A 15,113-nucleotide genomic window follows, 5' to 3' on the forward strand; every position below is an offset into this window, starting at 1 on the left:
AGGGCTGAGTTAAAGAGGGGAGTGGAGTGTGGCTGCCTCCTTCCCCCCAACCAGCACCAGGAGCAGGGGTGGGAAGGGTCCAGGACCCTGCTGGGTGCTGGTCCAGGGCAGAGGAGCAGAGCACAGGGCATGGCAGAGCTGCTCAGCATCACAAACCCTCCTGTCCTTCAGCAAAGCACTTAAAAATAATCCCCGGCCGAGGCCGGAGCCACTCCTGCAGCAAGCACAGAGCAGCCACCAGTAATCCCTCTCCTACGGCACCTTTTTATTCCAAGGCTTGGAGCAGGACAATGCCTAAAGAGGGGAACAGCTGCCTGAGGAGATAATGGACTTCTTCTGAGGCCCTTTGATTTTCTAATAACTTTTATTCAAACACAGTGAATTAATACTGATGGTCCAGCTTTGACACTAATGAGTCAGCTATGACCTCCAGCCAAGAACACAGCACCAGAAGTTAGAAGAGCTCCAACATCCACATCTCCTTCCAGCAGCCTCAGGCCAGAGCAGAGGGGATTTGAGCAAGGAACAGGGACTGAACCAACATGGCATGACTGCAGCAATACCTTCCACCAAGGGCCAGGGCTCAGAATGATGGCTTGAGAAGGAAAAATAAAATAAAACCCTACAGAACGAGGCCCCTTGCTACAGGAGCAAGTCCTGGGCAGGGATGAGAGCAGCAATCACATCTAGCACTGCCCACACTCCCCTGCACTCAGCAGCTTTCATCCACAGCGCAGCAACTACAGGTACAAGGGACTCAGCCACCTTCTCTCTTCTCCACACGTGGTTAGTGGGGAGAGACAGGGCAAAGGAGCCAAGCCTCTGCTCATCTCTTACTGCTTGGCAAGACAGGACATGGAAAAGTTTGGGGTGAGAGCTGGCAGCCCTGGGATACACCCACAAACCCCTCATCTACAGCAGGACACAGGAAGGCCTTCCAGATCTTCCCCTCTCCACTTCCAGAGGTGTAAGTTTGCAGGTTATAAAGAAAAGTCTGGTCTTGCTCTAGGTGAGAGAGGACAGAAGCCCTGCTCCCTCGTTGGGAGAAAAAAAAAAAGAAAAAAAAAAAAAAGGTTTCTGGTTTTCTTCTTCCAAGACAGCTGTTCCAGACCCTCCTGCGTGGCTTGTCCTGGGGCTTTGCAGCCAACACCAAGAGGCCTGGGCCATTCCTGACCTCCAGCACAGCCCCTCAGCTCCATCCACCAACCCACCACAGACTGAAGATGCAGCGTGGCACAGCTGCTGCCAGTGCAGGGTACGATCCACCCAACAGCAGCTTGGGGGGGGGGGGGGGGGGGAAGTAATCAGACCAGCATCTTCAAATTAACAAACTGTAATTTTTCTCCAAAGATACATTTTCCATACACATCCATCATACACTGTAACAAAAAAAAGCAGTGTACATGAAATAAGAAAATAAATTAAATCCATAGCATAGGTAAGGAGGACGCTCTAGACTGGAGTAGAGTCAAAAGTTTCCAGCGATACAAGAGGCTCAAAAGTTTGTTTTAACAAGAATGCCTGCTAGCAAGGGTCCAGCAAGTGTTTTAGGTCAGTCCAACTGCTTACACAGTTTTATTTAGAGTTTTTAACAGCCATTATTGTCCTGCAACAGGCAAAGCTATTACATCCTGGGAGAAAGCCAAGAGGCATCGTTTAGATCCAAGTAGAGCATCCAGAAGATAATCAGATTGGTCCTGCAGCATCCATGCTAGCCATCCTCCTTGGGCGGTGTGTACCAGCCTGAAACAAGAAGAGAGATCCGTGAGGGATGAAGCTGCATGGGGAACACAAACCTACACCTGGAAATGCACAGCTGGAAAAGCTGCAGAAAGCACCAGCGCAAGCACGCTATGTCCCACTTCCAAAGGGCCACATCTCCCAGATTACTGGGAGGCTTTCTCTCTGGGTTACTTCCAAACACCACCCGGACAAGGACGCGCTGTCTCTAGTTATAGCCGAAGGAGCCCAGCACTGACCAGTGGGGAAGGGCAGAGGGATGCTGCAGCCACATGCTCTGCATTAGACAGCAGCTGCTGTTGCCGGCTGTCATCTTGCTCCAGGTAATCTCTGCACTTGGGGCAGAAAAAACTCAAGCAGCTCGCCTGCACGCTCAGCCTAGGGGAACCCGGACCAGCAAGAGGAAATGCACACCGTCTCCCTCAGCCCTTACCATTCTTCTCGTGGATCTGAACCAGGGACTTGTAGGACTGCTGTGCTCTTGTCAGGCTGTACTGATTCTGCAAGGGAAGACAGGGCGACCATCAGTTCAGCTAGAACCCAGTACGAGCCGTCCCACACACCTTCCCTATGCGAACCAAGCTGCCAGAGCCAGTTGTCCCCTCATCTGCCTCCATCCCACTACCAACCGCTCCTCGAGTTCTCTTACACTGACTGGGCCCTACCTTATTGGCTCCAAATTGTACCCGCGCTTTCCCTTTCACCAGAGTTGCGCTGATCTGCATAATCACCGACTCGATGGAGTACGCGCTGCTCCAGCCCTGAGGGACAGAGCGCAACACAGTGAGGCCAGCGTGGACAGGACCCCCACTCAGGGGTTGCATTTCCCCACAGCAACAAAAGGGTTCCCCTTCCCGAGTCTGGCACAGGCATTGCAAAGCCATGCCAGGCAGCTGCCAGCCAGGGGAACAGGCAGGATTTGGCTGCCAGCCGGCCCGAGCAGCAGGAATACAAAGCATGGCAGACAGCAGCAGCTACCCAGGTCCACATACCAGCCAGTACCTACCTGTTTTGTAAGTAGCTCCATGCAGATGGCACCGCCACCCAGAACATACCTTGGGGAAGGAATTGGGCAAAGTTATGTCAGAGACAGACACCGCCTCACCCACCCGCTCCTCCAGAGATGAACCATTTTGTCAGAGTAGATCTCAGATGGAAAAATGCACCAAAAAAAAAAAAAATCCACCGCCTCATCTGTGGATGAGGAGAGCTACTTTTGCAGTATCAGGGAGATAACAGGACTGGGCAGTGCTGGATAAACTCCTAGTGAAAAAACTGTTGCAGGAAGCAGTGCTGGAGACCTCAGCAAGCAGACAGGCAAACAGTTACTTACCCCCCCGACAGCACTGGCGACACGACCCTTACGAACGGTGGATCAAAAGGAAAGTTATCCTGGAACAAGAGAAGGGAAGCAAAGCCATTGAGAAACGTCTTCTCTGATGACTCACTGAGGCAGGTGTATCTTGAGGAGAGGGAGGTATGGGAAGCCTTACTTTAAAGGAGAAGTTTAGGAGGATGAAATCTGTTCCTTCTTTCTCTTTGAGGATCTGGAGATCATTGTGCAAAGCGCTGTCCTCGTCAACCCTGCCGAAGGAAAACCCCAGACGGTCACAGTCAAGGTCGCGCACCTCAAGTTGGCCACGCTCACTGCCACCGAACCCCAGAGCTACTGTACCTGCACAACCTGGCTGCCACGTGGGCCCTCATGTTCTCACCCAGAGGGCAGCGACAGCATGAGCTGTCAGCATTCTGCTCCCGGTTTGCAGAGAAGACCATCACACCCTTTTTGCATGCTGCCAGCTTAAAAATAAAGACTGCCTGGCCCAAGGGAAAGGCAGCACTGGTGTCTGGAGGGTGTGAAAGCTCGGGGTTTTGTCTGATGCACCTCTTCCAGGACTCTAGGAACAGCAGACAGACTTGCAGAGCCCTCAGATTATCTCACGTTTCTCTGGAGATGTCATCTCCTTTCTGATGTGGAGACAGCAAGCAAGCTGCCCGAGAGAGGCTAACCCAAGGTCTGCCAGGTGCTCCCCTGCCCTGCTCACTTCCCCTCTGGCTCACAGGGACATTTTGGTCCCACCACCAAGATCCACCACAGTTGCATGATCCCAAGCTATGCCACCTACTTCAGGAGTTTGACGTTCCAATCGTACAGGCTGTCGTTCACTAGTTCAACTGCATAGTATCCTGCAAGGCAGAGAAGACGTGTGTCACTACAGGGGCAGACTGAACAGGGGGTTGAGCCACCACCCAGATTTCAAATTCCCTTGGCCCTGCAGCACAACCCCAGCCTGGCACAGACCCTCCCTGAAAAGGAGCACTTATCCAGAAGGACCATCCTGAGGGCAGCAGTTTTCCTACGACTGCTCTTTCCCAAGTCCTTTGGCTTGGGAAAAGGGTAGGAGCACCATCACCTTCAAAGCCAGATAATCATCCCACCCACAGCACACTCCTCACTGCCATCCAGCACTGGCAGGGAACACAAATGGTAAAGCAATTTTGCTCGCTCTTGACAGAGCCACAGTCACCAAAGGCTGGAGATCTTCTCTCCAGCTGAGAAGAGCAGAACAGCTCTAAGGCCCATTAGGTGCCACCCAGAACGAGGAAAACCGTGGCACAAACAGCAGCCCCCTCCCTTGAGCTCCCCACAGTACTTACCGCCCTTGAAACTTGGTGATCGGTAAATATCCCTGAGCTCCTTCATTAGCCGGTCGGTGGCCTGCACAGACCCAGACACTGCACCCTACAAGGAATTTGGGAGGAGGGAAGTTGCATTGTCACACTGCACCCACTACGGCCATTGCTTTACGAGGCCAACACCTGAGCTAGAACTCCTGTCCAGCCTCTAAACTAGACCTTACCATGTCCCCCACCTCTCAGTCTTTCCCTTTTCCTCTACAGCAACTTCCCTTGCCCCAAATATGCCACCCCAGGCAGTGCAGCTGCAGCAGAAACGCCTCCGTGCCCTCTCAACTGTGTAAGAATCTCAGCCCAGGAGTATAAAAGCACAACCCACCAGCCATCTCCACGGCCCAAAGTGGGGTGCAGCTCCTGGGAGCAGAGGGGAACCCCAGATCTCACTGGCAGGAAGGCTGCCCCACATAGCACCAATGCCTCAGGGCACCCAAGGCCCACACTTACTTCCCTGAGCTGCAGAGGCAGTTCACAGACTTCTCTGCATCAGCCATGCCAGCCCCTGAGAGCCACTGCTGTACCTTTGGCCAGAGACAGCCCCTTTGATTTAGGGCTAGCAGGTGCCTCCATTGCTCTCACCCTTGGGTCCCTCTACTTCCCCAACCCGCCAGCCCGCCGGGTGACACGTACATTTAAGTAATCTTGCCTCTGGTTCTTTTTTATTTTCTCTAAAATGGCCAGGTTTTCCTTCCCAATGCCTTCATCCTCTGTCTTCTTCCCATCTGCCGGCTCTTCCTCTTTCATCTCATAGTGGTCCAAGTCCTCAGTGTCCTGGGAAATGGAGAGGAGAACTGGTAGAGACAAGTCTTCACTCCTCCCTGCTGGAAGTACTGTGGATGGAAGCTGCCCTGAACCAGGAAGGATTCCCAGTGCAACTCTCCAGTTGTCCCAACTCTCCGCAGTAAGTCCCAAGCCCTGATCCAAGGCACAAATGTGGCAGAGGACACAAGGCCTGGGCATGCTCAGTGAAGAAACTTCAGCCACTGGGCCCCTGCCGCCCTCCTGTACCAAAGCCAGCGGGCAGAGCGGCACACTTCCCCTTCCAGAATTAAATTGGGCTCATATAGGCTCTTTGTTTGCTGGATTCTTCCCTGCCAGCTCTCACACCTGTTTATAATTAGCCATTAATCTTATATATGCTCCCCAACGAGCCCCATGCAACTGAAGGGCACTTGAATCAAAGCATGCACGTGGCTCAAACAGCCCCGTGCCACATTTCTGGATGGCTGGAACAACTTGCAGACACTCGGCACAGTGCTGCTGGGCTGTGTTGTTTCCTCTTCACGAGCAAAAAAACCAACACAAACACAGGTCACTGGTATGTGAAGGAGACCCTCACACAAAAAATTCAGTGGCGCAGGATGTTTTCCTCTCAAAAAGATGTGATGTTTCACAGGGTGTCTGGAGGCTCCTTGTAAATCAGCTCAGCTCCCCCCGACGCTCTCCCCCCAGCAGAGGCTCTGCCCCTCATCCCTTTCCACAACACTCGTCAGGCTGATGTGTACAAGACCCCGATGTTAATAACCAGTAAAAACCAGTCGCAGCAATCAGGGGCCACTGCAGAGATCTCTTGCCATGCACAGTGGCTACTGCACTCAGGGTTCAGCTACCCGGAAGCTGCCTGCAAATGGCTGTGGGTACACACAGCTCCAGTGCTGGTATTAATTCCTCTGAACAAGTGTTTACTTCGGCCTCTCCAAGCTAGCTGCTGCTATTCTGGATGAGCAGCATTTTTGGAAAGGCTTTGACATTTTTAGACTGTCACATAGGAAAATAGATCCTCCTAGAAAATCCCTCGAGTGGATTAACCTGCATAATGCATCTCCGCACCAGGGCATGGCTCTGCTGCCCTGCTCTTCTGACAGCCCAGCAAATCCAACTGCTCAGCAAGAAACCTTTGCTCTAAGTGAAAGCGTTGTCCCTGCACAATGATGCATGGTGTTAGCAGAAAGCATGAGGGGGAATGCTCAGTTCCCAAGGATTTCTTTTCCAGTCCACAGGAGCGGGAGGACTCTCAGACCACAAATTTGCCACAAAGCAGCAAGTTTGCAGATATGCGAGGTTACGCTGGCACCAGTTTAAGCCTCCTCATTTTCTCCGGGGACCGTGGTGAACGACATCCTTGATTTAGCAAGCTATTAACTTTGCGAAAACCCCAACAAGTGCCAGGCATGCTGCTGCTAAGTGACCTGCCCCCAGATTCTGCAGTGCTGCTGACTTGGTGCCCATGCCTCTCACACCCCAGAAGCGTGCAAGGCATCACTAAACGTCACCATGGAGATTCAAGATTATTCCACCCACTTCTAGAGATCTCTAAACCGCAAACAAAACAACCAGAGCCTGTGGGTTTTGCAGCATGATATTCTCAGCCTGCAGTGAAGTATGGCTGACTCTGCCACTCCTGCCAATTAGCTCGCTCACACGCTCAGCCATCCTACCTAATCCTCTCTGTGGGAGTTCCATTTTCATGGTGTGATTTCCCTGCCAGCAATGGCAACCGGAAAATCCCACCGCTCGTGTGTAAATTTCAGGCTCTAGAGCACAGCAGTGTGAGCCGAGAGAGAAATTGTCCAAGGGGCTCCACTCTCAGCTTGTCTGCATGCCTTTGGAGGCCATGGCTACGCCTCTCGGCTGCTGCAGTCCCCTGGTTTGTGAACACATCACTCCCATCCATGGCTCAGGACCTGGGTCCCCAGCAGCGAAACACTGAGAACAATCAAGCCTTTGAGCCAAATAGCAGGCTCTTCCCTGTCTGTACTCCACAAGCTCCTCCCAGACACAATCCCTGTGCCCTTGCACCTTTCAGCAGGCATCTCCCTGTGCTCAGCTCTCCGGTGTACTTCCTCATACGGCAAGGCGGCACTTACCTCTGGCATCTCTTCGTCTTCCTCTTCAGAGGACACCTCTTCCTGTGTGCTCTGCAGGGACAAAAGGACAGAGACGAAGACTGCACTGTCAGCTTCCTGTGGCAAGGCTCTCCTGCCTTCCCAGACCCTTCCGAGGCAAGGCTAAACAGGGATTTACAAGCAGAACCAAGTTAAAAGCAGAGTGAAGCCAAGAACCTTTACAGGAAACTACACCAGACGCCCAATAGAGCAGGCTGGCATCACCCAGGACAGGAATCCAGCCCAGGGAGAAGAGATGAACACCTCGCCTGCTGCATTCCTCCTTCAGGGATTAGGAAGCCTCAGCCTCTAAAGCAAACTCCAGGGAACCCGTTTTATGAGCTTAAAAAGTCTCCTCCCGAGTCACTCACCTGTTCTGCTGGCAGAGGCTGGTCCAGCATTTCAACATCTGGATGTTGGGGGAGGTTGTAGAGTTTGCACAGGTCAGAGATTATTCGCTTCAGGTGCTGCAAAAGCTGTCCAGAAATCAGACAAGTGTGAGAGAAGCGCAGAGACCCTTACGCCAAGCTAAGCCTCAGCTTAGCTGCCATACTTTCCCTCACAAACGAGCGAGCAAATGCCCAGAGGCTGCCCCTTCCTGCTCCAAGCAGCAGTGGACATGGGGGAAAAAAATCACACCCCAGCATCAAATTCAAAAGAAGACAGAACTGCTCATCGCAAATTTCCTGAACCCTTATGAGACCAGACGTACCCCCTGCCTCAGGTGGTTGGAGGCACGCAGCAAGGATTTTACCCTCCCGAAGCAGCCAGCCTCTCGCCACCTCTCCCTTCTCCCCACACAGTGTCCCCTCACCAGCGTGCTTCCTTTCCTGACTTCCACCAGCCTCTCCAGGATAGCTGCCAGGTTCGGATCGTCTGACTCCACAGACCATATTGGGGGAACAGCTGGATAAGACTCCTGGAGACAAGGAAAAGGTGGTGTTTGTGCTGCTGCAACTGCCTCTGTCCCACCGACGCAGCTGGCAGGGAATAGAGCAGCGAACCAGCCAGAACAGGGAGCTGCAGCCCCACATCTCCTGCAAACACATCCCTCCAGAACACAGAGATCAGCAGAACGGCCTGCAGGTGACTGCATCCACCCTCCAGGCTAATGCCGAGGCCAAGGGCAAAACAAACCCTCGCTCCAACCACGCTGTTGTGGCTCAGCACTGTGCCGCTTGCCCCCAGCCTAGGGAGAGTGGGGTGGAAGATGGAGGGTGGTGACGCTTTGGCCACCCCTTTGGTCACCAGGGCCCTTGGGGGTGGGAAAGCAGTTAAGGCAGGACACCAAGGGTGTTTTATGCTGCCCTGCAGGCCTCTTGCCTTGCCAGCTCTGGAACAGAAGTGCTGCAGGAGAAGAATCAGGCATGCACGACCCGACAGCACCCACACAGGGGCAGATGCCAAGCAGGCGCCTTTAATCCAGGGCAAAGCTGCTGACAGCCTTTGACAATGCTCCCAAGTTGCCCCTCTGGAAAATCCCAGACACCGGTCCTGTTCAGCATCCGCACCGGGGGCTTTCCACACTCTGCCACTCCTCGTCTAGAGCTGCAACCCCAGCTGTAACTCACCATGAGAGATGGGATCTGTGCCCCATTGCAAATCTACCCTCAATCAGGATCCCCTAAAACCCAGGCGAGGATGAGCCACAACGGACGCGAAGAGCCTGACGATGCTGAGGCCACAAGTACCTCTTCCTCCAGGCATCACCGGTCAGGGCCACCTGGGAAGTCCCCCCCCCCCCCCCCGGCAAAAAAAGCCTGGGGCAAGCAGGGAAAAGTGGTGCACAGAGTCTCACACAGGGGAGGAAAGGGCCATCGGGACGGCGAGAGCAGCCCATGTTCCCCCCGGTGCTGCCTGCGCCCACCGGTTGGACATGAAGGCTCCGGGGTTTGTTCTCCTGGTGGAGGAAGCCCCGTGGAGCTCGGGGCCCGAGCGCGGCCTGCATCCCACGCACAGGGTTCTGGGGAAGGTGGGGGGCCGGAGGCAGGTCCCCCCGTGGCCACCTGAGCCCGGCCTCAGTCCCCCCCGTGCCCCGCGGCCAGCCCCGGCCACCCCGGGGGACGGCGGGGCCCGGGCCCAGCTCCCCCCAAGCCGCATGGGCCGGGCCGGTCCCCGCAACGGCGCCGGGTTCCAACGGGCCGCAGTCGCCCAATGGCCGGCAGCCCCGGTCCCCACTCCGGTCGGCTCCCCGAAGCGGGTCGGGGTGGCCTCTCGGTCCCAAGGCCGCCCCCGCCGGTGCCCCGCCCCCCCACCCCGCCGCAGCAGGCCGGTGCCCTTCCCCGGGCCTCACCGTGATGTTGCAGTGGATGCGGACGGGCCCCGGCGGCGGCCCCCGGGAACCGGAGGCACCGGCGCGGGCTCCGGCCCCCGGGACGAACTCGCAGCTGATCTCGTCGGGGCAGGCGCTGCCGATGCGGAACCGCTCGTGGCCCCGGTGGAAGATGGACTCGAGCAGCCGCAGCTCCCGCCTCAGGATCCGCCCGGCGGGGGCCGCCGCCACCTCGGCCCCGCTCCGCCCGGGCCCCCCCGCCGCCGCCTGCGACCCCGCCGCCTCCTCCGCCCCCGCCCGCTGCATCTTCCCATGGAGGGACCCGCTCCGCCGCCGCCGCCGCCGCAGCCCCCGGAGCCGGCCCAAGATGGCGGCGGGACGGCCCCGCTCTCCGGAAGTGACCCCTCCCGTCGCCAGCGGAAGGGGCGGGGCCTCAACCGCCGGAAGCGTTCGCGCAACCGGGCGAGGCGCCGCCGAGCCGGAAGTGACGCCAGGGAGGCGCTCCGGAAAGTGAGGGGGCGGGGCGAACGGGAGGGTCGAGCCTCGCCCCTGGTCGGGAGGGGTCACGTGTGGGTCACGTGTGGGTCACGTGGTGGCCTGGGCCTGGGGGGGCACCGGCGGGGGGCGGGGGGGGCACGGTGGGGGCTGGAGCCCTGGGGGGGGCGGTGAGCGGTCCCTGAGGTCCGGGGGGGTCCCCGGGGCCCGAGACACCCTCCCCCGTGTGTGGCGGGGCCGGGGAGGGCGCTGGGGCCCGGGATCTGCCTCAGAGCTTCCCCCCCACCCACACCCCGGCCTCCGCTCCCCCCTCGGTTCCCGACCCGAGGCTCCCCCGCCCCGCTGGGACCGTGCAGGGACTGGGGGCGGCGGGGGCTGGACTCCGCTGGTGCGGAGAGTCGTGGGAGCCCCCCCCCGCGCTGCCCCCTGCTCCCCCGGTGTCCCCGGGGCGCGGCGGGGCGGAGGCGGGGGCGGCCCCGGGGCCGCTGACGGCGGCGGTGACGGCGACGGAGCGGGGAGCGCGGGGCGGCCCCGGCGCAGCGCCCGGCACCGCCTCCCGCCCGGGGCCGCCCCCCCCGGGCCGCCGCCGCCGGCTCTAGCACCGCGGAGAGCGCGGGCAGCACCGGGGACAGCGCCCGGGCACCGGCACCGGCAGCGGCACCGGCAGCGGGCCGCCCCCATGGCGTTGCTCCGCGTCCTCTGCCTCCTCGCCGCCCTCAGACGTAAGTACCGGGAGCCCGGGGGGGGGGGCGGGCACCGGCACCGGCGGGGAGGGGAGCGGGTCGGTCCCTGGGGCTGCGCCTGTTGCACAGGACCCTCCGCTGCCGCCCCGGTACCGACCCCGCACAGGACCGGCATGGACCCGGTACCGGCCTCGCTGGGATGCTGGTGCTCCCCGCTGTCCCGGCCCGGCGGTGGTCCCGGTGCTCCCTGCCCCCCCAGCTCCGGGGCACCGCGGCACCGCCGGGCCCGGGGGGCTCCGGCTGCCCGAACCACTCGGCCGGGGCAGTGCCGGGGCGGGGGGCAGGCAGGGACAGGCAGGGACGGGCGGGGGGAGACACCCAGCTGCAGTCTCGCCGTCCGGCAGCACCGGGGCTGCAGGCCCTGCCCCCACCCTCCCGCAGCTGCTCCTTCCCAGGCACCGAAGTCCCCCACGCCCCCCCCCCAAACCCCCCTGCCCCGGGAGCAGCCTGCACGTGGCTGTGACACCCTCAACCCTCACACCCGCCCTCGAGCTGCCAGGTCCAGACCCCCGGCGTGGGCACAGGCTCAGCCCTGGGGAGGTGCGTGGGGGGGTCTGGATGGTCCCGGGGGGCCCTGGCCGCCACCATGGGGCTCAGCCTCCTGCTGCGCCCCAGGGAGCCTGGGCACGGACACGGAGGAGCGGCTGGTCGAGTATCTGCTGGACCCCGCGCGCTACAACAAGCTGATCCGGCCGGCGACCAACGGCTCCGAGCTGGTGACCGTGCAGCTGATGGTGTCGCTGGCGCAGCTCATCAGCGTGGTGAGTTGGCCGGGGCTCTGCTCCCCCATCCACCGGGAAAGGGAGGGCACCCTGCAGCCCCCCCCCTCCGGCACACCAAGTAAGCAGCCCCCTCTCTCTCCACAGCACGAGCGGGAGCAGATCATGACCACCAACGTCTGGCTGACGCAGGTGGGAGCCCTGCACTCCGCCATGGCCCCGGGACCCCCCGTGTCCACCCTGCCCTGCGCACCTCCCCTGCACCCGCCCCGGGGACCCCCATACACCCTGTGTGGGACCCCCATGTCCACCCTGCCCTGATCCCTCCCAACTCGAGCCTTCCCATACACTCTCTGTGGGACCCCCATGTCCACCCTGTCCTGACCCCCTGCCTGCCCCACTATATACCCTGCGTGGGACCCCCATATACACCCTGACCTGACTGCCCCCCCACCCCGGTCCCCCCCATACACTCTGTGTGGGACCCCCATGCTCACCCTGACCTGACCCCGCCCCTACCCACGGCCGGGCCGAGCTGAGCCTGCCTGCCCACCCACAGGAGTGGGAAGACTACCGCCTCACCTGGAAGCCGGAGGATTTTGACAACATGAAGAAAGTCCGCCTGCCCTCCAAGCACATCTGGCTGCCCGATGTGGTGCTCTACAACAAGTAGGTGGTTTTCTGGGGGGGGCCGTGTGTGCCCCAGCCCCAGCCGGGGCTCAGGGTGGTGCCGTTGTACGGCTGGGGCAGGGCCAGGGCTGATGGTGCATCCCTTCACCCCAGTGCTGATGGGATGTACGAGGTCTCCTTCTACTCCAATGCGGTGATCTCCTACGATGGCAGCATCTTCTGGCTGCCGCCGGCCATCTACAAGAGCGCATGCAAGATCGAGGTGAAGCACTTCCCCTTCGACCAGCAGAACTGCACCATGAAGTTCCGCTCCTGGACCTATGACCGCACTGAGATTGACCTGGTGCTGAAGAGCGAGGTGGCCAGCCTGGATGACTTCACACCCAGCGGTGAGTGGGACATCGTGGCACTGCCGGGACGCCGCAATGAGAATCCCGATGACTCCACCTACGTGGACATCACCTACGACTTCATCATCCGGCGCAAGCCGCTCTTCTACACCATCAACCTCATCATCCCCTGCATCCTCATCACCTCCCTGGCCATCCTCGTCTTCTACCTCCCATCCGACTGCGGTGAGAAGATGACGCTCTGCATCTCTGTCCTGCTCGCCCTCACCGTCTTCCTGCTGCTCATCTCCAAGATCGTGCCACCCACATCGCTAGACGTGCCACTAGTGGGCAAGTACCTTATGTTCACCATGGTGCTGGTGACCTTCTCCATCGTCACCAGCGTCTGTGTCCTCAATGTGCACCACCGCTCACCCACCACGCACACCATGCCACCTTGGGTCCGCACCCTCTTCCTCCGCAAGCTCCCGGCACTGCTCTTCATGAAGCAGCCGCGGCAGAACTGTGCACGCCAGCGCCTGCGCCAGCGCCGGCACACCCAGGAGCGCGCTGCCACCGCCACCCTCTTCCTCCGGGCTGGTGCCCACGCCTGCACCTGCTATGCCAACCCTGGCGCTGCCAAGGCTGTGGGGCTCAACGGCTACCGGGAGCAGCAGGGGCAGGCGCCAGCCCCTGCGGCTGGCTGCGCCTGCGGGCTGGAAGAGGCGGTGGACGGCGTGCGCTTCATCGCTGACCACATGCGCAGCGAGGACGACGACCAGAGTGTGAGTCAGGGCAAGGGCGGGCAGCGCGCGGTGGGGCGGGCAGGGCTGCGAGCAGGGCTGATGGGGGTGGGCAGGGCTGTGGGGTGCAGGCAGGGCTGCTGTTGGGGGGGGCAGGGCTATGGGGTGCAGGCAGGGCTATGGAGCGTAGGCAGGGCTGCAGGATGCAGGCAGGGCTGTGATGTGCATATATAGCTGTAGGGTGCAGGGCGTTTGTTTGTTGGTGCACAGCTGCTTCCCAGGAAGGGACATGCACAGGCACCAAGGGGGTCCCTGCCCAGCCCCATGCCTGGGGACCCCCTGCAGCCCCTGCCTGGGCCCCCAACCCACCGCTGCAGCCCCAACCCAGAGCAGTTGCTCTGGAAACCCAGGAGGCTCCTGGGAGGCCTGACCCTGTGGGGCACAGTGAGGCTGCAGATTTTGGCAGAGCCGGCCCCAGATGGGGCTGCAGGGCCAGGGGATGCTGCCCGCTGCCCCCAGCTCAGCTCACCAGGGAGATAAGTTTCCTGGGCTCGGTGGTCCAGGTAGCAGCGAGGGGAACAAGCTCCGCAGGGCCCATGGTGGGCTGGCAGGCAGCCCCGGGAGCTGCAGTGCTGAGGGAGCAGATTTGGAGCTCTGTGGAGCTGCTGAGCTCTCAGTCCAGCTGCCTGCCGGAAGCAGCACAGGCAGCACTGGGTGATGCTGGAGGCCTCGGCCCCACCTGGCATCTCTTCCGGCCCCACGCAGGTGAGCGAGGACTGGAAGTACGTGGCCATGGTCATCGACCGTCTCTTCTTATGGATCTTCGTCTTCGTCTGTGTCTTTGGCACCGTCGGCATGTTTCTCCAGCCCCTCTTCCAGAACTACGCCACCAACTCCCTGCTGCAGCTCGGCCAGGGCACCCCCACCTCCAAATAGCGCCCGGGCGGCCACCCACCCTCCCCGCCGGCCCCAGGGACAGCGAGGGACCCTGACCTCGGCACCCTCTCCCAGCCACCAAGCCAGGGGCTGGCCTGTCCCAGGGCCAGAGCTGGGTGCTGGGCTCCAGGCAGCCACTGCAAACCAATAAATACTCACACAGGAGGGGGCTGGTTCAATTTAGTGTCATTTCATCCTGCACCACTCCCCACGGGCAGGAGGGAGCAGGATGCAGCCAGGGCTGGGGTGGGCTCTGGCTCCCTATGACCAAGGGAAAAAGCCAGGGAATAATTGGCTCTGGAGGAGGAAAATCCCAATAGCTGAGGGAGGGAGCGCAGCAGCATGAAACTGGCCCCATGGGGATGCTCCTGGGCGCACCGGCTGCTCGCCGCATCTCCTCCCGCCAATGCAACAATGCACGGCCATGCAGGGCCGGGGCAGGTGCCACAGCCCCTACGGGCAGCCCCCAACCCCTGCCAGACCCCTGCACCATTCCTTCGGCTCCCAGGAGCCGGGCAGAGCCTCAGGATGCAGCAGGAACAGAGGCATGGGGAGGAGGATGGTGCTGCTCTGCTCCGGCTCCTCGAAGCAAGCGTGTGTACCAGGCAGGAGGATGCTATTTTTAGGTCCTACCTGCAGGCAGGGCTAGGGCAGCAAGTGTCGGGGGCTGCTCCAGGCTGCGACAGTGCCACTGTCCCCTGCTAAACTCCAGGCTCCGTGCACTGGAGGCAAGAGCAGCCACGAGATGAATTGTGCAGGGAAAAGGAAAATACAAATCCATTGCAACTCGAGCCCAGAGCAGCTGGCAGCCAGGCCCCCGCCACCGGTCATGCAGGGGAGCCGGTGTGCCAGGTTGGCAGCCTTGGCCAGTCCGGCAGCAGCGGCAGCACTTCCCCTGCTCTCCCTCTCCGGCAGGAATTGGCCTCA

General features: G+C 60.1%; 2 protein-coding genes across 3 annotated transcripts; one reads left to right on the plus strand and one right to left on the minus strand.

The window, feature by feature from the left end:
• Window positions 1-1,317: 1,317 nt before the first annotated feature.
• UBE2Q1 (ubiquitin conjugating enzyme E2 Q1) lies at window positions 1,318-9,978 on the minus strand. The gene is made up of 13 exons (XM_030026474.2): window positions 9,613-9,978; window positions 8,134-8,238; window positions 7,691-7,795; window positions 7,302-7,352; window positions 5,065-5,205; window positions 4,399-4,483; window positions 3,867-3,927; window positions 3,234-3,324; window positions 3,074-3,132; window positions 2,747-2,795; window positions 2,406-2,501; window positions 2,174-2,240; window positions 1,318-1,743 (listed from the first exon to the last, which is right to left on the minus strand). The coding sequence occupies exons 1-13, from the start codon at window positions 9,895-9,897 to the stop codon at window positions 1,712-1,714; spliced, it is 1,227 nt and encodes a 408-aa protein (XP_029882334.1). The 5' UTR covers window positions 9,898-9,978; the 3' UTR covers window positions 1,318-1,711.
• Window positions 9,979-10,217: 239 nt separating this feature from the next.
• On the plus strand, window positions 10,218-14,351 carry CHRNB2 (cholinergic receptor nicotinic beta 2 subunit). 2 transcript variants are annotated; one of them, XM_030026468.2, is made up of 6 exons: window positions 10,218-10,808; window positions 11,445-11,590; window positions 11,696-11,740; window positions 12,108-12,217; window positions 12,392-13,292; window positions 14,016-14,351. In XM_030026468.2, the coding sequence occupies exons 1-6, from the start codon at window positions 10,766-10,768 to the stop codon at window positions 14,184-14,186; spliced, it is 1,416 nt and encodes a 471-aa protein (XP_029882328.1). In that variant the 5' UTR covers window positions 10,218-10,765; the 3' UTR covers window positions 14,187-14,351. The 2 variants fall into 2 exon arrangements, with proteins under 2 accessions (XP_029882328.1, XP_029882327.1); XM_030026467.2 differs by having other exon boundaries at window positions 10,219-10,808; window positions 12,332-13,292.
• Window positions 14,352-15,113: the final 762 nt, after the last annotated feature.

This window comes from Aquila chrysaetos, chromosome 9, assembly GCF_900496995.4.
Source record: "Aquila chrysaetos chrysaetos chromosome 9, bAquChr1.4, whole genome shotgun sequence".
In the NCBI taxonomy this organism is placed as follows: Eukaryota; Metazoa; Chordata; class Aves; order Accipitriformes; family Accipitridae; genus Aquila; species Aquila chrysaetos.

What these genes read in the sequence shown, in the direction of transcription:
- CHRNB2 (XM_030026467.2), top strand. Translation starts at nt 10,766, where the DNA reads ATGGCGTTGCTCCGCGTCCTCTGCCTCCTCGCCGCCCTCAGAC. An exon ending in TGGCGCAGCTCATCAGCGTG is followed by an intron (nt 11,591 to 11,695) that starts GTGAGTTGGCCG and finishes CTCTCTCCACAG; the next exon opens with CACGAGCGGGAGCAGATCAT. An exon ending in GCGAGGACGACGACCAGAGT is followed by an intron (nt 13,293 to 14,015) that starts GTGAGTCAGGGC and finishes GGCCCCACGCAG; the next exon opens with GTGAGCGAGGACTGGAAGTA.
- UBE2Q1 (XM_030026474.2), bottom strand. Translation starts at nt 9,897, where the DNA reads ATGCAGCGGGCGGGGGCGGAGGAGGCGGCGGGGTCGCAGGCGGCGGCG. An exon ending in AAGACGAAGAGATGCCAGAG is followed by an intron (nt 5,206 to 7,301) that starts GTAAGTGCCGCC and finishes TCCATTTCCCAG; the next exon opens with GACACTGAGGACTTGGACCA. An exon ending in TCAGATCCACGAGAAGAATG is followed by an intron (nt 1,744 to 2,173) that starts GTAAGGGCTGAG and finishes TTCTTGTTTCAG; the next exon opens with GCTGGTACACACCGCCCAAG.